The 22,349-nt window shown below is 40.2% G+C and overlaps 2 protein-coding genes across 2 annotated transcripts; one reads left to right on the top strand and one right to left on the bottom strand.

The window, feature by feature from the left end:
• LOC144248378 (uncharacterized) lies at positions 1 to 11,129 on the top strand. Its single transcript, XM_077790529.1, has 4 exons — positions 1 to 175; positions 6,037 to 6,086; positions 7,549 to 7,583; positions 10,404 to 11,129. Exons 1-4 carry the CDS (start codon positions 150 to 152, stop codon positions 10,599 to 10,601), a joined length of 309 nt encoding a protein of 102 aa, XP_077646655.1. The 5' UTR covers positions 1 to 149; the 3' UTR covers positions 10,602 to 11,129.
• A 2,875-nt stretch (positions 11,130 to 14,004) lies between these two features.
• On the bottom strand, positions 14,005 to 20,706 carry C2H3orf52 (chromosome 2 C3orf52 homolog). The gene is made up of 6 exons (XM_031506313.2): positions 20,527 to 20,706; positions 17,762 to 17,885; positions 17,081 to 17,214; positions 16,140 to 16,210; positions 14,594 to 14,784; positions 14,005 to 14,093 (listed from the first exon to the last, which is right to left on the bottom strand). Exons 1-6 carry the CDS (start codon positions 20,704 to 20,706, stop codon positions 14,005 to 14,007), a joined length of 789 nt encoding a protein of 262 aa, XP_031362173.1.
• Between the last annotated feature and the right edge of the window lie 1,643 nt (positions 20,707 to 22,349).

Genomic DNA, 22,349 nt, shown 5'->3' with positions numbered 1-22,349 from the left:
GAGTACGCTTCATCCACTTACAGTGAGACAATGAACTGCTTTAGCCACTGAGTTTCATTCTGTAAAACAGTCAGTACAAAAAACAATTCAGCTAGCAAGGAAACCACACCAAAACTGGCTACCAAAGGGTGCAGAGATCCAGTGGAAGGATGGGAAACTGTCTACCAAAAATAAGGTAGGTCAAATACCATTTTACATTTAATTACTAAACAACAAGACTAAGAGCATGATTCCAAAACAAATTATACCTGAAATGAATCAGCCTCAAGGGATCATGAAAGGCACCATGAGGAACTTCTTGATTAACAAAACATAATTTAGCAAGCAAATTAAGATAAACAATATAGTTCTTAGTATGTCAAAGAGTATTGCCTCAGGATGATGTTTACAGAGGTGACATAATCTGTAAGGAGAATCTTAGAGGAGATTCTCCTTGCTATCTCTTATCTGTTGGTTCATATCTCATAAAGACAAACTTTTATATACACTATATAGAAATAGACTAAATTGTCAATACATTTAAATGCTGTACATGAGATATGTGAGTATCCTATAGTTATGTACAACAGTGGTTAGGAATAGATTGATTCCTAAGGAATTATAAAGACAGAGGAGGATGATCAACAGGAACCACCTAGGACAGATGGAAAATTCTCTTTCTTTTCCATTGTCTTCTTGGTAGGTCAGAGAAAAGGTCATGCAACCTCTGAGTAGTGCACTCTGACTGCTTGGTCTTTAGGAGCTCACACAAGGCACTCCATTGCCAAAATTCAACATTCCTCTTGTTTGCAAAGAGAACACATCTCTCACATCTCTGCAGGTCTGTGGCCAGATGTCTAAGTTGTGACCACATCACCTGGCCTTGAGGAAAAGGGCAGAAGTCCCCAAAGTGTGAAGCCCTGCTCTTGGGTAGCAGTTTGAGTCAAGACAAACATAATCCATGTGAAACTGGTGGTTCCTCACCTGTGGCAGCAAGGAGCAGTGATGAGCTGCTGTGCCTTCAGGGTCTCAGGTCCAGGCTCTCAGCTCCCAGGTCTGCTGTATCCCCACTGCTTTAAGTGGTCCTGTCACCCTTACATTGTGTAGCTTTTGAAATAATTCCTGACTGCTTTTTAGGAGCGGGAATAAGATCAGAATTCTTTATAAGAACACTGCAAGCAAGGTTTTTGTAAGGCAGATTTTTCTTCTGCTAGCTTGATGGGGCCATGAAAACTGTGTCCCTCAGCAGAGGGCAGGGCCACTGCCATAAAAGACATCATTGGCATGGTGCTGTGCTCCAGTTTGTGCTCATGCAGCTCCACACCCTCTTTTGTTTACTTTCAAAAACTCCAGCAAGTCACTGTCAGGAGAAGCCATTCAGGGAGAACATTGACCAGCTGCCCTTGCATGGCTGAGAGCAGCTGCAAATCACCTCACTCCAGCTGGGGGGGTTTTTATGGGGTGACAAGCCGTGCCAGCTTGGGGTGATTTTTATGTAGCACATCTCTCCTCAGTCATAGCTGCCCCCTTGCTGACAAAGCTGCAATTTTTGGTCTTCCAGAAAAATCATAGACTCACAGAAGTTCACAGGGATGGAGAAATGATGAGGGTGGGGTTTTTGGTTTGGTTTTGGTTCTTTTTTTCCAGAGAAACAGTCATTCCTATGCAGTTACTCAGCATGCTTGTAAAACTCTGGGGCTGCAGAGGTCAAGTCTTGGCCACTGATGCTCTCCAGGCAGTGTGAGAGGCAGAGGATCAGCTAGGAGAGGCTCCTCTGCTCCACAGCACAGGGCCAGCTCAGAGTCAGCCTAAAGGGAAAGTTCAGGGTACAAAACAAAGTTTTTATATCTTGTAACACCCAGCCCATCCACATAAAATTCCTAAGGAATGAGGCTCATGCATTCATATCATCCAGCTGTCAGCATCTCTCCTGAGTCACTGACTACATGTGGGAAAAAATCAGGTGAAAACAGGTGAAAGAGTGTCTATAAGTCTTGGGAGAATTGGCAGCTGGCTGGAAGAAATATCCCAAAATTATCAGAGAGGCCGGCAAAGTTAATCAGATCAGTTAGTCCACATGTAGGTGAGGACCAGCTGTGTCTGGTGGGGTCCAAGGGAAGAGGCCCCAGAGTCAATTACAGGGGTGGCAGGAATTAAAACATACTGAAGTGATGGGGAATTTGGCTTTCTTTGCCAAGCAGCCAGCCTCAGAGTAAGGATGGTGCTTTGTATTTGGTTGCATGTGGGGAATTTTGAGAGTTTGGCAGTTTTGTGTCAGAGGTGGTGATTTAAGGAGTCAGGTAAGAATTGGGTATTTTTGGAGGAAGGTCCAGCTCTTTCTGGAGCAATACCCTTTTTTTGTGGGATGGGACACCAAGTTAGACAGAGACAACAACTGCAGCAGGTGCCCCTGAAGCCCTCCCTCCTGGAGGCTGATGATATCATGGCCCACAGCAGGTCAGAGGAGCTTCATATTTCTGGAATCAGCATTATTAAGATGGTTCTGAGGGTGTCTGTATGATGCTACCAGCAGCATCCCACTACCTCTGCCCAGGAATGCCCATTCAGGGGCAGAAAGGGATATCCACTGCCCTGTCTCTTGGCCCTTTGGCAGCTGGTTTGAAGTAAATTCAGACTGAAGGCAATCTTAGTTTCAGATGTGCAAAGCAGGCAACACAAACTTGAGCTCTCAACAGCAGCTGCTGGGACAAAATATTGCAGATCTTACCATTTATCTGTGCCTCTGCTGCTTCCTCTGTAATTAATTTCTTGACTCTTTTCTTCTTCCTATACATCCCCATGTCTGCCATTTCATCCTTTCTGTTTGAAGTGTTTGCTTTTTAGAGGCATTTCTGTATTTGGTTTGACCACTTCCTGAGCAAGACAGCCCAGTAACAGAATTCATGCAGCTTCTCTGCAAAGATATAAGTGAAACTATGGAAAGAAAAAAAAGGAAATCTGCCTTTGTTCTCATTTTAATGACAGTCACATTTGTCCTCTCTCATGACTGCTGATCAGAACTATTTCCCAACATTTTTACTAATAAATCTATACTTATAATTGCCCCAAAAAAACCACAGCTCAGTAAGAGCCATGACTGACTAAATAAGAATTTATCTAAAATTATGCATCAGTTTACAGATCTAATTTGCTATAGGAACATATGCTATTTATCTTCTGACAATCCATGGGAAGAGCTAGCCAACAGGTTTTTACGTGACCAAGGGTCTAAAAAAATCAGAAGCCAACTGAATATAAATAAAAATAAGTGGAATAAATAGACAGCAGAAACAAAAATACTTATATCAAACTCACAATATCTGACAGCTACAACAGGCTTCTAATGTAAGCTATGTGCATTATAAATACATATACACATATTTTATTTTAAATAATTTATTTGAAATAGTCACACTGGCATCTCCAACTTAGCTAGAGAATTTTATATCCAGCATAGCAAAATTCTGTACATAATTCAAAGAAAACCAGGCAAGTAACCTGGAATGAGGTAGTATTACAGCTTTATTTTTATACCCAGGTGTATTTTTATACCCAGCTATTCAAGTTCTCCAACTAAAGAGAAAATTAGGAAGTTCACTGATATTTGCAAAACTTTCTGCTACTCTTATAAGAGTACCAGGGACATCTGCAAAAATAAATCATTCCAGGTGAGTTGTGGAACTTAGGTAATTTATAAAAAAATAAAACCTAAGAGCACACATTTAGCAAGGAAAGTATCAATAGCAAAAAAGAATAATGGAATTGCCTATTTTCCTCAGTCCTGGGAAAGGAAAAAAATGCAAATAAACAAATAGAGACTGAATCATAATATACCTCCAGCAGCATCCTGTGTGTAATCCCTAAATTCTTATGACTTGTTAGCTTTACATCTCTTAGCACATTCTTATATACATAAATCTAGCATATAACACTACATTGCAAAATGCTTGTTAATTATTGGCTTTTTACAAGGTCAAAATTGTAAACTATAAGCAACAGTGCAATTCCTAGAAAGCCTAGCTCTTATTACCAAGAAACTTGCTAACAGCAGCCTGAGCACAATGTAAAGGCTAACTAACTTTGCCAAATAATTTCAGTACTGGGAAAAACCTGCAAATAAAATCATCTGCTTGAACCAGCAAGGATTATTTCAACTGCTAGAGATCAAATCCACGATTTGCACTCACCTCTATGTGTTTGCCCTTTCTGTCATACTATCATTATGTTTTTCTTCCTTTTGCTTTTTCCCAAGACATGCTAGAGGTCAGATTGATGTAGATAATTTGTGGGAGCATGAGACTGGTTCTTTCCTATCTTTTCACAGTATTTGCTGCTGGTTCACCCACCTAGAGCCATTTAATATGGACAAGCCCAGTGTAGTAGTTTTGGTTAGTTTTAATTTGAGATTTCTCAGTTAATGCACTAGAAAGTGTGGTGGGTTCAGTGTTGGCTAATCACCAATGCACTCTCTGTTGTGAGGTAGGATTAGGACAGAGGCAAAGTCTCAAAACTTTAAAAAGGTATAAAGAAAGGTTTATTAACACTAACTGAAGAAAGAGTAATAAGAATCAGAACAAAACTTTTAGAATACTTCTCTTCCTCCCGTGACCTTTTCTTTCTCACTGACAATGAAAAGAAATAAAACCTACAATTTCAGTCAGCTTAGTAATTCTAGAATAGTCTTTCTTCAGTTCACTTAAGGAGAGAAGTCCTTCTTGTTAATGTTATGGAGACTTCTCCACAAGAAAAAAAACAGTTCTCTCGTGGCTCTCAATTTCCTCATGAATAGCAGCCAGCCACCTGGGGAAATCTGCAATCATGAAGTCCTTCCTATTTTCTACAAGCTTTTCCTACAGCTGTGTTTATAGGCCATGTCATCATATGGGGTACTGTTTTAAAGATGAACTGCTCAAAGGCAAAAAGTTCTCATTATCTGTCTCTACAATTATCTTTATCTCTGGGAACAGAGATCTTCTTCTTCTTCTTCTGGAAGCACAGGACCACTCTTCTCTCTTTCTCTGTCCAAACTTCTCACAGGATCAAAGCTACTTTAACATCTGCTTACTTTAGCATGGAGGCCTTTGATATCAATTTGATATTGATATCAAATTGAACCTTTCATCTCTCTCACTGTCGAGGTAGGACAGGAATGAATAGACTCTGACCAGAAGGCTGCTGAGAGTAAAACTCCAATTTATTCAAAATACCCCGCTCTTTTATACAGAGCTTCACAAGGATCAAATCCATTGGTTCTGAAGTGAAAACAACTCACAGCATTGGTGCAGAGTGCTTGACACACAGTGATAGAATTAACTATAAAGAGTGTGAAAAATAAGAGAGATATAGAATTATTTACATTCTTCTCCAGCTCTTTCCCAGGCTTTTGCCTGGCTAGAAACTCTCAGTTTCTCTCTTTGACTGAATCTGAGACCCACACCTCTCCCCATGGCTTTTATGTGTAACAGGGAAACAGAGCCTTTTCTCTACAGCTCTACAAGAGGATTTTAATTTATTATCTTATTACCTATTCCCAGACAAGAAAGAAAAGAAAGCTTTCCAGGGATGTTTCATCTTTAACATTTGTTTTGCACAGAAGCACGTACAGCTTCCCAGTAGTTCTGCAGACTATCAATTACACAGAAGTTTTTACATCACTTCCAGAAATGCCTCCCATACAAAACCACCACACCCACAAAGGCTGGTTGCTCCTCCAATCCACAAAGTTATGTGCTGTCCTTAGTTTGCCAGGGTTCCCAGGGAACAAATTCTGTCCTTCCCAGGAACAGCTAAACGCTGTAACATCTGCCATCCCTGATCTGTGATTTGTGCCTCTCCTACCCTGTGGCAGCCTCGGCTTCTGCAACCCCCAGAGCAGGGCTGGGTGCCTGCCAGGGGCTGTGTCTTGGGGAGAACAGCAGCAGAGAAGCTGCATAAAGTGCTTTGTTCAAACAACTGGAGAACATCTGCCTGTGGGTTTAGTGTGCCCCTGGCTGGCAGCGAGAAGTGAGGACTGTGAAGCCCCAGATCTGCCTGCTCACCTTTATTTCCATGCCCTAGGTGGAAAGTGCCAGTCTCCAGCCAGAGAAAAAGATACTCCCACAAGCAAAGTAAGTAAAGAATCTGCTTCAGCCCCTCGGGGGTGGTGTGGCATGGCATGAAAGGGGACATGGGGGAGCTCTGTGCATCACTGCAGAGGCAGCTGGCAGGCACAGCCACAGGCAGCAGCCACAGCGAGGCATTTTGCTTCCCAGTGGAGGGAAACCTCCTTGCATCCAGAGAGGGATATACCTGCCCTCTGTGCTGGGTTACTCGGGGGCTCTTTGGTCTTTTTTGTTTCCAGAGAAGGCAGCAGGAGTGGGCAGCCATCCTCTCCTCAGCCTCCTGCAATGGGACCCTTGGATGTCACTGCCATACCTGCAGGCCTGCAAGGGCAGTGGGAGAACCTGGATGTGCCCCTGCTTCTTGCCTTGCAAAGGAGGTGGAGGCTGCTAGCACAGCACAGCCTACATCTGCTCACACACCAGAGCCTGTTCCCCATGCACAAGCACTGCCTGGGACTTTCTCTGAATGCACGTCAGAGGTGTCCTACTCACAAAATAGTTTCTTCTTACTGAATTTGCAAATAGGGAAGACTATGATAGCCAGGATCACATGTGCTCACGTGAATCAGGTCTTGGTTTAGATCCCTTTTGTGGGTAAAGCCGTTCACGTAGCAAAGGTATAATACTTTGACCAGTTTCACAGGTTGCAGTATTAGCAAAAACCCTCTCTTAATTCATAGTAGTGCTAAGGCAGCACACTAATATTTGAAAACACCATTAATTCTCTAAGATGGCAGCTTTAATGTAGTGTTGAAAGACTGATGTCTCTCCTGTCAGGTTGCAAAACAAGCAGGCTTAAAAAGCTCTGTTATCTCAAACAAGAGTGAAAGTTCAGCTCTGGAATTTTACAGGAGTAACGTGTTCAGTACACCTCATATTAAGAACCAGCCAGACTGATAAAGACAAGGCTAAGAGAAAGCAGGATATAAAATGATAGACCTCTGCCACTCAGACATTTCTGGGACAGAGACACAAATTTCCAGAAAAGCTCCAGACTTCCAAACCTGTGCACACAGATACCCAGTGCACATCAGGCAGTGCATCTGTGCCCCAGCACCAGCCAGTGATCCCAGGCAGAATTAAGGCTGCATGGGTCATAAAGCTAAAACACAGTCAGACAGCAAGAACTTTCATTTCTAAGACAGACATATAAAACTGATTTCAGTTACTTAAATGAAAACAAAATGAAACAAAAGAAAAACCCAAGAAGATTGCACATCTAGGTTTGATTCAGGTCAGTGAGCAATGATGTGTGACACAAGTGTGTATAAAATAGAAACAAGATAAATCTCAAAAAGCCATCAGATTTATTTAGCTCTCAGAGGTTCAACCCTTTTCCCTACTATTGTCTCACAAGTTCATGCTTTTGCACAGCCTCTGTTCAGTCTGTGACTGAGTAAATCCTGTGCTGATGAAAATTGTACACCAGAGAATGATAATCACATGTGTTTTCTTTCTCTTTCCTTAGCACAGACCTGCAGCTCTCCACCAGGTTCCATCAAGGTAAAGACTAAAACTGATTTTCCCTCCCCCCATCCCTACTCTCTGGGGCAGCTGAGTCCAAAACATCCACATATTAGAAAGACAAAGTGTCCATCATGTTCCCACAGAAGAAAGAAAAGCCCATAATCAGACCAAGCAGACTGCAGCACACACTCATCATTTCTGAGGCTGAATGTAATGTGGTCTGGCCCAAATCAGACAATTCAGGAGGCTGAACCTTGTGATGTTGTCTCAGTGAATGTCCTCAGCCACTGCACAACTTAGAGCTGCAGGGGTGCTTCTCTCTCCTCCTCCTTCCCATCTCCACTCAGCTTTTTGGTGGCCAGTCTCTTGAATTTTTCCCTAAAGAGTTTCACTTTTACCGACACGTTTCCCAAAACAGTTTCAGTTTCGGCGTGACTTTTTCTAAAAGTCATTTAAATGGACTCTTGCCAACCAGGTTTAAGTAATAAAGAACTCTTCAGTTGAAAAACAAAGGGAGAGTTAATACTTTGAGGCTTAAATGGTTTTGGTTAATTTTTGCACTATAAAAAAATAGCAGGTGTATCAACAAATGACTAAGTCTCTGTTGGAAAAGAATAAGATTTCCCCTTCCAGTGTCTCACTGCCTCTAGAAGGAAGAAAAAGAAGAAAAAAATCCAAACATGACCTTTCAGGCTGCACATTTAGTTTCTGATAAATCATAATGGTGTGAATGTTTACATTGCAATGAAGGAAAGACTGGTAAGATAAACACATTGCCTGTTCATTTTACATCCCTGCTTTGAGGTTAGCTTTAGGAATTCTGGCAATGCACCCCAGAGTAATTTAAGAGGAAACTCTAACTTGGTGTGTTCCCTGCTTCTCTGCCCAAATTTATAATCCTGGAAGTCAGGGGTGGGGTAACAGCCCTCAACTGTTGCACTTCACAGACTTGTGTGGCCATTTGTCTGTGGTTGTTTCTGTGTATTAATATGCTGAGCTCTGAGAGGCAGGAGCTGAGTATCTGTGGTTTGCTGCCTCTGCTTTGTAAATAGTGCATTTTAGCAGAGGGTAAATGAAGTTGCCTCTCGAGTCCCTGATGATGAGCAATGACCAGAAACCCTGTGTACTGCAGAATGAAGCGCTGCCATTTAGCAGCCTGAGTTGGCTTGGTTTTGTTTGTTGTTGTTGTTTTGTTTTTTTTTTTAACAAAGATGACATCAGTAAAGCAAAAGTTGCTGCCCAGCAGATAAGTGGGTGTTTAGCAGAAAATTTTGAAGAAAGTGGGCAAGATGACAGAAAAGGGTGTGATGAAGTGAGCTCATCACTTGTGCCTGTGAGTGTAGGATGGACTGTGTGGGAAGAGGAGAGGGTGGAACTGCAATGGGGAACCTGCCAAGCAGCTGTCTTGTTTTGAGAGATTTTGGTGTCCCAAGGAAAAGCCCCAGAGCGTGGTTTGAAAACAGTTCTCGAAGGGATGTTAATGTAGTAGGAAAGATGCCCCTTCTGAGTGTTAAACTTGGCCTGTGAATAATGGAAGTTTTCACACTTGCTCCATTGGCATGTGGGATAGATTTCCCCACCTCTGCACTTCAGCCTCCCTGCTGATAGGAGAAGGCTGCTGATAACAGCCTTTCAAAACATGATGACTGGAAGGATTCTGGAAAATGTGACTCAGAGCAAGTCGTGGTTAGGCCTATGTGTTTGAAGGGACAAGAGATGCTCCAGACTTCCCTCAGTGGATTGAGAGCCACTTACTCATGAAAATTAAGAGCTTACCTGTTCTCATTTCAGAGGTACATTAAGAGAAATACTGCTGTCCTTCCATCTTTGCAATCATGACTAGGGGAAGCAAGTGGAGTTTCTACATCTCAAATCTTTAAAAACCTCAAAGCAAAAATCAGAATTTATTTTCACTGAAGTGTTCTCAAGGTCAGGAGATCTTCCACACAAAGCAGAATCTAAACAGATAATATGATTTGCATAAACCTGGAAAAATCCAAGCCAAATTCTGCAGGAATTTTTTTTTAACATTATCCTTCTTTTAGGCTTGAAAAATAAAAGCTAAGCCTTTGGAGTTTTTAACCCATGAAACAGGGACCTCTTTTCCACTTACAGAGTGTGGAAGATACAAATGTCACCATGAACCCAGCAACATTCACTCAAAATACTGCCACTACTGCAGACAACAGAGGATGCCACTATAAAGCCAGTAGTGGCTTCAGTACCCAGTGAACTCAAATCAAGAACATAAAGGCAAACAAATGTTTTTACTTCTGGCTCCAAGTACCTAATCAGTGCACATTGTCCCTTTAGACTTAATGAGTCATTTAATGCACAATCACCCACAACCCATTAGCAAACACCTTCAGGAGCCAAAAGGAGGGACAAGTCTAAACAGAGTTGGCAAGGCATTTGCCCACACAATCTTACCTCCTCCTTCACTAATGGGCTCCTCTTTCTCTTCCTTCTCTTCTCAAGGACAACATCAGGTGAGGGATGCTGCAGAAGGGATTAGCTCTCACTTCCATCTCTGAAGGCCAGGGCCCCTTCCAGGACAGTGCATCTCCTGGACAGCCACACAGACACATGCACTTGGGGTCTTAATTGCCTCCCAGACCCTACAGTCTCTCTGGCAGCTTGCTGTGACTCCTATCCCTCCCTTTCTTCCTTGATTTTATTATGCTTTTTATTCTGCAAGTCACCCTGACCGCCCCCTTCCTCCAAATTAATGCTGTGTGTATTTGTCACCTGCACAACTAGAGGCTGTACCAGACCTGCTCACCTCTCCAAACTTCTCCAGGGTATAATAACCACACTGAAGCTTTGCTCTTTCTCTCTCCCCCTTCTCCCCCTCAGGAGCACGTTGCCAAAAAAGAATCTACGAATTCCAGCGAACTGTGGTACTCGACTGTCAGCCATGATGTGAAACACGAAATCTCTGTTGTTGACAGCAACAGTAAGACAGAATATGCACTCATCAGTGTGCCTGAGAAGAAGGCAAATGTCACCAGCACAGAAGAGCACAGTGAATATGATGATGTCCTGGTAACTTAGAAGGTATTCTTTTGCCTGAGTGTGTACAGCCATGATGACCATCCCGCCTCTGCTGTTGACTCTTCAAACAAATATCTCTCTTGTTACCAAGCTTACATATTAGTCTACATCTACCAATCATTTACTGTGAGACAAACTTGTCTGTGAACAGCTGATCAGAGAAAGAAACATGGACTGGGCACAGGACTTGACAATGACACCAGGGGAATCAGTAGCCACTGCCATCATATGACAATGTTCCTCTACAGAAAATTAGGAGCTACAGTATTTTAAGCAACTGAGGCTGTACATTTTTCTGGGCTTTTAGAATACTTCTTTTTTTTTAAAGGGTCCTTAAAGAACTACTGCTATAAGTTTCAAAAATGCAATAATAAGAGAGTCTTTCTGTTTGTTTGGGGAATATTTCATGTTTAAAGGAAAGCATAAACCTTGTGTTAGATGCACTTGCTCTTGTCCAAAATTTCTCTGACATGCTTGATTTGTCCCATTATACAATGCACAATTTTTATAAAGAGCTCATTTCTCAAATTCCTCCCTCCCCCTTCTACTGTAATACTACTTAGTGTGAAGTCTTTAAGTTGGAATTAAATAAAAAGCCCCAAAACAATAAACTGCACACAAAACAAATATTACACCCACGAGAATACAGTTGATACTGATGCTTCCAAGGTGATAACCACCTCTCAGTGGCAGAAGTCCAGGTGCTGCTTCCATGACACAATGCTTCCACAGCTCAGTCCTTTTGGAGTCTCCAGTTTGTGGCCACACAAATGACACCTGCCATAGGATTTTAAAAGGCTGACTACACTCCACAAGCTGCTTTTTAACGATGTCTCAGTAGTCTCAGTCATTAAAGTATCCTCATTCCTTCTATGAAAATTAATATTGATCATTCACACAAAATATCTGAATTGATGTAATAATAGGGACACTGCTGTGTCCCTAATGGATTGAGTCATAATTAATTTGCTTTTTAATTTTCTTTTACATGGGCAATTTACCTCACAGATATATAATCAGAAACCACTTATTTTTTTGACACTTCCTTCAATGAGAGTTCAAAACCTGACTGGATGCAGTCTGTAAAGTCAGACATTTTCTGTTGAATATCACATCTTGCTACAGCTCCACCTCCCTTTTCCTGTGAGGTTCTGGGGTAAAGATATGGACATAGAGGAGGATGGCTGGAAAAAAATGAATGCTTGACTCCTTTCTCAACTCTTAACGCCCATGTGGGTATCTCCATAAAGAAGTTTAATCATTACCTTATTTTTCAGTTCCTAGAATCAAGATACAGAAGTGTTCAAGGAAAGGATCAGGTGTCTTGGTGAGAGCAGTAAGTTTGAGCAGCATCTCAACAGCAATTTTTTTGCTGTTGGTACTTTCATAGCCTGCTGCTTTTGGGACAAGCCATTTAAACCATGAAGTTTATCCTTCCCCAGTGTAAAAATTAAAAGGAATCTCTCTTCTACCTCTATGCTGCATAGACTATTATAGCATGAGAAATTATAGTTCCTGTATCTTACAAACCAAGAGGGAATCAGAATAAGCTGCAGACATGAGAGTCATACAAACTACTGATTTGGTCCAGAACATTTCCTAAGCTCAGTTTAAACACAAACAACAACAATTATGGGTTTGAGCATACAGCTCTGTCAGACATGCTTCACACAGCTCAGCATTTAGAATTCCAATGGCTATTTTCCAACTCACATGGCTGAAAGACTAGAGGTGCTAAAGAATGAAAACAGTCACCTTAAGAGTAAAAATAAATAATTTAATGCACAACAACATTGTCAGATTACTCCTTAAATAAACTAGTAATATTAGAAAGAGAAAAACAATTTTCCATTGCATATTTCTTATAATACAAAATGCTTCTTAAAATAAAAGTTCTATGCAACAGTACTAACATTTATAAAACTATAAAAAAATTACAAAATACACTTCACTCACATGGTAGTGAATATGTTCCATTCTGCATAAAGTTAATGCTTAATTTTTATGTTATAGGCAATTACTGTCTGTAACTGGCCTACATCTTCTGCTTCAGCACCTTCCTCTTTGCACTGATTCATCTCATCTGGTCTCTCATCAACAAGAGCAACTATTTACTGCCTTATTAAGGCAAATACCTTACATCTGTTCATTTTTGTCACCAGTGCTGGGCAGGAACTATAATTAAGGATGTAGACTAGTCTTCAGGTTTACAAAACCAGATCAAATATCTGTCTGTTCACTACTAGTAGTAGCTAACTGTAAAAGCACACCGATAATTCGACCCTTTAATATTCCTGTGACATTCAGCTGTGTTAGTGAACAAGATATGTATCTTCATGCTGTTGGTTTCTTCTTTCATATTTCACATTGAAGAAGAGAAAAACAGAAAAGAATACCTTATTCAAGGAGACTGTAGGAAGAATAAGGAAATTATGAGAGCTAAAGCATTCTTAAGCTAGTGCAAAGAATAAAAATACATATATATATATATATATATATATATATATATATATATATATACTCATGTATACATATATATTTTTAGGTTTTCAGGCTGTTTTACAAGGAAAGAGCAACAAGTAAATGTGGCATATGAATTTTGGAGGGAAAAAATGACAGATATGAGTTTGAGTGGAAGTGAGCATTGAGGATGAAGCTGTACAGATAATTTTGCATAAGCCAAGAGAAAAAGAGAGGAGCCATGTTCAAGACTGCTTTTAAGGCTTATGCAGAGTATTTAGATTTAATCATAAGGCAAGACAAAGCAGAGCTTTCAAAGCCAACAGAGCATGCATCAAATACATGATTTTCTCAAGGGTGAAACGGATTATTGAGATATAGAAGAAGGAGGTTGTGGTGCTATAGCAATACAACACTGCCATAAATATACCACATTTTTCATTTACAGTATTGCACCACAGGCAGTATTTCTAGGACAACAATTTTAGAAGCATTTCTACCTAATGAATAGTTCCTGCCCTGGGATTGCTTATAGATAGGGAATCCCATCTCTTCTAGGTGGTGATGGAGATGAGGAATCTTTCCATAATTTCTGTGAAAGTTAAAACAGTACAATATAAATACCAAAATGAAACTTTAAATAGTTATTTCTACATATTCTTTCCTGTCTCCTTTTACACTACTTTTTCTAAGAATCCTGTCAATATATAAAGAAAAAAATGCTTCTGAAAATTGAAACTTATGAGTTGTTGATCTCTTGTCCCTTGGTAAACATCCCAAGAAAAACCAATATAAGCTAATTGGAAACCTTACCTACACTGCAATGGTGAATTGTTAGCCTAGGATTATTCTAAAAGCACATAGGTGTGACTCAGTAAATTGGCACTGGGGGGAGGCAGCTCCATGCATTGCTTTTAGTATAGATTTACAGCTCAAGGGACTTTTATATGGGCATTTCTATCAGGACAAATATAAATGCATTGGAATCACTACCTAGTTGCTGGTAGTCATTGGAATCACTGTCTAGAAAACCTGGAAGAATGAACATTTGTTTCCTTTAAAAAGTATTTTCGGTGCAAAATAAACTTTCCAAAAATTTACAGAAGGACAAAAATCAGAAGTATTTTTCATCCCTTGGATTAAAATTTGTTTTGCTAGCATTCAAAACCAAATGTACAATAAGGAGAAACATTTTAAATTATTTGTCTCTCCATTATGGTGCACATATATGCAAGGAGAAATTTTTTGTATAGATAAAATGCAATATTAGATCAGAAAAGTTTGGTTGGAGTCCACACCTAACCAGTCTCATTACTATTTCCTTTCTCATCAGAGGACCATACAGTGAGTCCCAGGTTTTAAGTTAAGCATATCAAGAGTTTCTGAAAGCTATTTTAAAAGAGTCTTAATACTGTTATGCAAATAATGTATACTAAGGAATCTCAATATCTTTCTAGAAGCATTTCCCTCTCTTCCCATAGATACTTTTGCTCTTTGTAAAGAAACAGTTTTTTTAAATGTACAGTACTTACATGTGAGAGAAGTTGGGTCGAGCTTTAACCTGTCACATTCAGATGTCTCAGGATTAAGAGTATCTTCATCATAAATATTTTGACGCAAAATGTTCCTTATAAAATCTGGATTCATATTGTTTTCCATGAATCCCTCTGTTGATGGTGGTACAGAAAACACTAGCTGATAAATTACAGTGGAGCTTTCATTACTGAAAAACAAAGTCAAGGATGAATTTTGAATTTCTTCAAGTTTCAACATTTCTTTTTTTTTTTTTTTGAAAGACTGACTTTTCATATCGATGTTGGAATGAGTTTTTTAAAACAAACCATTTCCCCAAGAAAAGCATTATGAAAGAAAACTCCTTTTTTAGAACAGGTCTTGAAACTGGGTACATATTTAAAGCCATTCAGGGACACGTTTTCAAATGCACGAGGGGCAATTGGACACGTGCTCTAATGGGATGTGGTTTTCAGCACTGGTCCTTCACAAGGAGCTACTGATAAGAGGTGTTGTAAGAGGTGTTGCAATATCCTGTGCCTAGTTTCCCTAGGAACCTGTAGGAAGGTTTGTTTTCCTGCCAGCAGTACGTGGGACCATGCAGCTGTGCTCCTGACTCAGCTCTGGGGTGGATTACACAAACCAGTGAGCTGGAGACCATCTCTGGAGATTCCATTTTTTTGTGGTCTACCAAAACTGACTACGATTCAACAGCTACCTTTTGTACTCAGAGAATTCAAAACATTTTCAAAAAATACTTGAACGGGGATAAATAAAAGGAATGAAAGAGAGGAAGACAGCAAGAGAGAGACATCAAAGAGGCAGAGAGAGTTATTAGCTGATATATGTGCAGAACTTCAGCTTTGTACTTGATGGTCTAAATCATAGTTAGTATCAGCAAGGCCAAGGAGCTACAGTTCACAGTAGGCTGGCAGGGCAAGGGAGCAAAGTACCCTCAAGACTGCCCCTTGCCACATTGCAACGTGGCTTTTCCTCTGGCACTGCTGTCTCAAAGGACCTGGGACTTTATAAACTACCTCTCTTGATTTTGTCCTGTCTAATTTCTTTTTTAAAAGTTCTTTTTCAGAAGTCCTTGGGAAAGCTCTCTGTCTTCCTTTGCCTTCCTGCTATTTCTTCATGACAGGAGACTTGTATATTCCTCTTGCCTTTATTTCTTTTGGGAACAAAATTATTCTCTCCTCCCCATGAACCCGGTTTTATTTATTTAAGATTATTTAAACTACATCAATCTTAAGCATCTCCAGCAATTAATTTTACTTTTAATAAATATCTTTGAATATGTTTATTAAGGGCTGCAATTGGAACCAAAGGCAACAGAGATGATACTTCACAGCACCAATATGTTCTTGTCATTATATAATTTTAGCAGCATTTGCCATTTACACCAAATGATCCTGTGACCAGTTTTCACTGCCTATACACATAATTTTCCCCAAACAACCTATTTTTCACAGATTTAAATATTGTACGTACTTACATATGCACATGTGTGTCTCATCAAAAGCCTGTAATTTTCAGATAACTTTGGTGACAGAAATTGCTTACCTGAAAGAAATCACCTGAGCTGACCTAAAGTATCGTCCTAAAGCTGGAGATGAGCTGTAGACCTCTGTTAGCTGAGAGAGAGAGAAAAATATGTTTCTTCTACTCAATCTCCCAAAAAAAAAAAACAAAAAACAAACAAACAACAAAAAAAAAGCATAGCAAATCATTCTTTCGAAGTGCTTTAAGGAGCACAAAAACAGGTGCTGAAGGTCAAATAACAGGAAATATCTGCCCTGGAAAAGGTAGAGAGTCATTTAAATTTGACAGATAAGTTAATTGTGCATTTAAGTGATTGCTATGTGACCTTAACACAATGGAGGCACTCAAGGTGAACTAAAAGCATGTGCTCATGTTCCCATGTGAAACTAATGTTAGGTTTGGAATCTAATTAGTACCAAAAGGCTCTTCTAACTCTTACTTTGTGGGGGAAGGGTCTCTGTCCTGAAATTGCCTTCCCACCATGTCCAAATGATCCCTGCCATGTATGCTGAGCATATTTCAGCTGTAACTCAGAGCTGTTCTGGCTCAGCAGAAATCACAGCTATAAACCCAGGCTGTAATCATGTGCTCATAAGAGTACATAGGATGTATTCATACGTACTACAAGTACATATGCAGCACATAGGATTTTTAGCCTATATTATGCTTAGATGGCTTTCACAGGCCTCTCCTAAATTATTCAGTGATTCTACAAAAAAGGTGAAGAGAGTGTCTTAACAAATGGTCAAATTTATGGGAAAAAATCAATACTTTCTTGTGCCTAAAAGCAGACAATTTTTTTTTTTTCTAAATTGCAACTTTAAAAAGTACAACAGATTTTATTTGTGGACTTGCAAATGACTGAGTTGCTACGCAGAGAAACAGAAACTTCTTAAAAGGCAAAACATTGAATCTGTGTTCTAAACAGAATCAACTTTACCAAGAATCACGTAAACACTTACCCTCTTAGTAACATCCTTGGAGGAGAAGTGTGGAAGACTACACATTAACTCCACTGTTCCTGAAAAATTGTGAAAATTTCCATTGCTTAGTAATTCTTCAGGATCCCAGTAGTCATCCTCATCTGTGTAAACATCTAATAATCAAAAGGAGATGGAAAGGGGAGAAAAAAGGTTCAGATAGCTGAAGTATTGAAAAACAACCCTCTTGGCTTTCTCATGGATTACTTAGGTAAGGACTGACTGGGAAAGACAGAAAGAAAGTGCAAATCATCTGAAAAAAGTGACATCACCTGGAGGTCAGTCACCCACCTCCATTAGCAAAAGCCATCTGCTCTGGGAGTCTGACAGACAATGACACCATGGGACCTAAGTCATCCATGGCACTCATCCCAACATTACAAACATCATTTCCATCCTCATATCCAAATCTCTTCTTGTGATATTTTCTCACTTGCTACAAAATTGAATTGCCACCTGATCAGGATACAAGTTCCTTGCTGCCTGCTAGGATAAAAGCATTCACAACAACTCCTGAACTACAGTACCACCCTCTGCAGTCAGTGTCCTAATTCCTTCAGCAGTTTACTGAAGAACATTAAGGATGTTATTGTTGCATTTGTGTTCAATTAGATTATACATATAGCATGTTTGTATTACTGTAACCAAGAGCGAGATACTTACTAGAATAAAGAATTAGGCTGATGAGAATGACCAGGATGATCACTAGAAATATCGTAGATATAAGCATCCATAGTTTACACTTCCAGAAAACTACATTCCTGCATGATTTCCAGGGATCTCTCTCCTAGGTATAAAAGAGAAGGGCATACTGATTAATCAAATAAGGCAGGAAAAAAACCCCATTGAAGCATGTCTACTGTCACATTTAGCAACAAAAATCCCACAAAGATGGGAGAGCCTATATCAGGGGTCCCAACCTTGACTACTGCTGCAGGAGAAAATGCAGACCTAGAGAAGGTAAAGGATATTCACTTGAGAGAGATCATTCCCCTTTATACAGAATTTCCAACTTCTGAAAGGCTGATAAAGCTAAAGTACTGCAAAGGTGATTTCTTGGCTCCACTTTTTTTATTTTTTTTTAACTATGTGAGTTAAATTTGGATATTTCACAAGCTCTCATTATAATGTCTGTTATCTCTCCCAACTAAAAGGGTGTCTCTGGAGATATTTCCAAAATCATTCATCTCTGCAGCATTGATGATGTCAACCTGCATAGCTTCTGGGTGCCAGCATCCAATGCAGAGGCAATGCTATTTGATAGATACTATTGTGTTAAACCCCCAGTAAAAATAATTGAAACTTTTATAGCTGACTTACTTTTTCTTCAGAAGATTGGAAACTTGAAGGTATTTAACAGAGGGTTTAATGCAAATCTCACCTGTTCTGTGAGGTCAAAAGAGAACTGCACTCAAAGCAATTGTGCATGTATGTACATTCTTATGGGAGAGAAAGGGCAATACCTTGCCTGTGATTTCATTTTTAATAAGACTGAAAACCGTAACAGAAATTAGTCTTTTAATAAGTTAATCCAGCAGGATTAAAATTAAAAAAAAAAACAAGGGTGGGGGGGGAGAAGAAACAAACTTAGGTGATGGCAAAACAGTCAGAAGAATCAGAAGATTGAAGCAAGGCTTGAATTCATAAGCAAACCATGCTGTCTTTTTAATTACATCCACCATGAAGGTAGTAGTAAACTCTATGTCCTTTTTGTCATCAGTACCAGGTGAGGAAGAGCACGTGCTGTAGGTTATCTGGGCCACACACGTGCAGACTGGCAGGAACCAGCTGCTGCTGGAGGCACTAATCCACGTTTCCTTCCTTTACTTTTTGAACTTTCTAAGAACACAGAGTAAGAGAGAGGCTTTCACTGAATTTAACTGAATCGAGCAGCTGGCTAAAAGCTTTTATGTGGGTGGCAGGGGAAGAGGGAGAGAAAACAGACACACAGAGAAAGAGTTTACAAGAGAGATTCCTCCAGGAGCACAGGCAGAAAAGGTTTCTTTAGACACCTCTGCACAAAGAATTTTGCTCTGCTGGAGAATGAAAGGCAAGCACTGAATATGGTTTTGTTTACAGCATGCTTTCAGCTGTGATCACACTTTTTTTTTTTTAATTTGATTTTTAAAATATTTCAGAAGTATGATTTTCAAATTAGTACTTTACACTAACATAATTTTGTATCTAAAATATTTTTAAAAGCCAGTAACTACTGGCTAGAGTGCAACCATGAAGTCAGCCATAGCCTCATCAGTTGAGACAGGCAGATGTCAAGCCCAAGTTTTGATTGAGCCACCACATGTTTAGACTATCCCAAAACACAGCTCTTAATCACACATAGCAAACTGGCTTGATCCCGAGAAAACATTCAGCTCCACAACTAGTCCAACACCTTCCCAACTTTGCCCATGGGCCGTGGGGAAGCAACAGCAGCTGAGGAAGTGTCCCAGTGGGCAGGGCAGCTCTGATGAGCAAAAAGGCAGAGCATGGTGAATTCCAGCAGTCTGTGCAGGATGGGAAGACACTTGCTGTAACCAGCATAAAGAGAGCTCAGATGAAAACTCAGTTCTGCCAAGGCAAAGTGATGCTGTTGAGGCAGAACAGGAATGAAAAGACTGACTCCAAAGGCTGCTGAGAGTAAAAAATCTGATTTTATGCAAAATCCATCACCCTTTATACAGAGCTTTGTGCAGACCAACTCCATTGGTCCTGGAGTGAAAACAACACCACCATTGGTGCAGAGTGCTTGATGCACAGTGATAGAACTTAACTATAAACAGTAATGCCACACAAATACTCCTGCAGTAATGCCACACAAATGCTCCTGCAGTAACTCGTACAACAGCCACGTGTGAATATGATGTTCCTCTGCTGGAATTATTCTGTTCCTGTCACTTTAAACTAGAGACTAGGAGCTCCCTCCCGTAGGATTCACGTGCTGATCTTAACTGAGGTTTTGGAGCATTCTATTGATAAAAATTCATACTTGTTAAGGACTGAAAATTACTCAGAGATAAAGAGAATCCAGTATGCTCTGTTCGAGGACATCTTATTTTTGTTTGGCAGCACTGTTTCCTGGTTAATTTCTACTAAAAGAAAGCCCAGTTTTAAAACTTATTTCAACTTTTTTTCTGGTTTTGAGACCAATCCCACCGATAGCACATTAGAAAAGAAAACAAAACTCTGAGAACCAATTGCAGTTTCACTTCCTAAATTAAAGTTTAAAACCCCACACTCATATGAGAACACTTCATTGATAAGAAAAAAAAAATACATATAATGGTATTTTAGTCTCTTTCCCTCTATCTCAAACAAAAAATTAAATCACCCCTACAAAATGTTCCTTTAAATGTAATTTCTCTTGCTGTGTAGTATTTGGGAAATACATCTCCCACCAGGAGGATCAAATGACCAAACGAAATTCCTACCTTTCTCGTTTGAGCATTTAGAGGCTTGTCACGATCAGTCTCGCTTTCCTCCACATTTTGTTCTTGTAATTCAATAATTTCATGCTCCTGAGCAGAGTTCTGCCTTTTCATTGCTTCTGTCTCTGAAGAGGGTCCTCTGCGAAGACCTCTGTCTCTGAAGTGAGCACGGAGCCAACTCATTTCCTCCTTGTTTCAGCTGCAATTATGGTCAGTAGTAGCTCTGACACGAGGCTGGAAACAGGAAGAGTGGGGGATAGTTTTCATAGGAGAGGTCTCTAAGTACTGTTAAAGTAGGGGAATTCCTTGGAAGAATAATTAAAGTCAGCTGCCCTAGCTGCAGAGAAAGGGAAGGCGGAGGAAGTATCGATTTGCATAGCCGTGAGAACTCTGACTCTCAGCTATGCAATACTAGGTTTTCCAGTTTGCCTACCTGCCTGTACCAGCCCTTGACAAGCAAGTGACTAAACCTTCAGCAACGCTGGGACAACTTTGAAAGGAGCCAGAGTGTTTTCTCTGCTGCTGTCAGCCAAAACAGTAAAATGTTATTATTGTTATCTGTTCAGCTGAACAGATGTGGTGCTGAACAGCACGAACGGAGGAGAAGTTCATACAGCATGTTGTTTGCTTGGGCTGGGACTCTGTCAGCACTTGTAATTCTAGTCTCCCTCTATAGTCAATAAAAAAAATGAACACTACCTACCTTTGTGCTGTAAATTGTTCTCCCTCTAGGTATTATACTGTCTAAAATCATATCTAGTATTAAAGAACCATTTATGTCCTTTAACATATTATCCAACCTAAACCTGAGAAGCTGCTTTCAGGTAAAAAACCCCCAAAGGACATAGATAAACAGAAGAGAAAGATGGCCTTGGTTTCAATCTGTGCTCTACGGGACACGAAACAACCATGGTGATTTGGTCTGCACTAGCTTCCCACACAAACTCTCAGGTACACTTGGAATCACTCACAACTGCTTACTGTAGCCAGGGGCTGATTATGAACCCAGCCTCTTCAATACCCTTGATCCTACCCCCTCTTATTTCTCCTGTTCACACTCCATCCTCATGTTTCTCTGTCCTTCCCACAGAGCATCTCTCTCCCCTCTGATTCAAAAGGTCTGCACAGACAACAGGTCTTCCTCACTCTTTTGTGCCAGCACAGGGAGTATCATGCATTAGGAACCAAACACAGCCTCTCTCCCCAACCTCTTTTCCTGCTGCCACTCACAGCACCACTCCTTTTTCCTGCCAAAAACTCAGGGTCCTCTCCCCTCGCCCCAACCACTCCAGTTCTCTCTTTGTGCCACTCACCTTGGTTCTGCTGCCTGCAGCACACCCAGGGTTTGCATTCCTGATGTCACATCACACCCATCCAGGCAAAGGCACTCCATGAAAGTGAGCATGTCTTGGGTTTATTCCACAAGTAAAAATAAATACACATTGTATACATCACACCTTTTGGCTCTGAGAATCTTTAAAACTCTGGAGGACTGAAGGTGAAACTGAGCAGTCATCAAGATCAGAACATGTATCTGGATCCACAAAATCTTACACTAGAAAAGCTTTTATCTGGTTCTCACTACTCCTGCTGAATATCAGGTTCATTTATTTAATTTCTACTCACAATAGACCTTTCTACTCGATTTTATGAAACAAAAACTGTTCCTCTAAGACAAAGAGTTAATGATTACACAGATCTCACCATGCTAAGGCCAAAGTCCTTATTTTATTTTATATATTTATGAAGAAGCTGCTGAAAAAGGCTTTCTTTCATCTGGGGGATCTAACTTCCACACTTGGTGCATTTCTTCCCTGTAAAATTCT

This window comes from Lonchura striata, chromosome 2 (genome assembly GCF_046129695.1).
Source record: "Lonchura striata isolate bLonStr1 chromosome 2, bLonStr1.mat, whole genome shotgun sequence".
Lineage (NCBI taxonomy): Eukaryota > Metazoa > Chordata > Aves > Passeriformes > Estrildidae > Lonchura > Lonchura striata.
The sequence above is the reverse complement of the archived record's forward strand: the minus strand, read 5'-3'. Positions and strand labels throughout refer to the sequence as shown.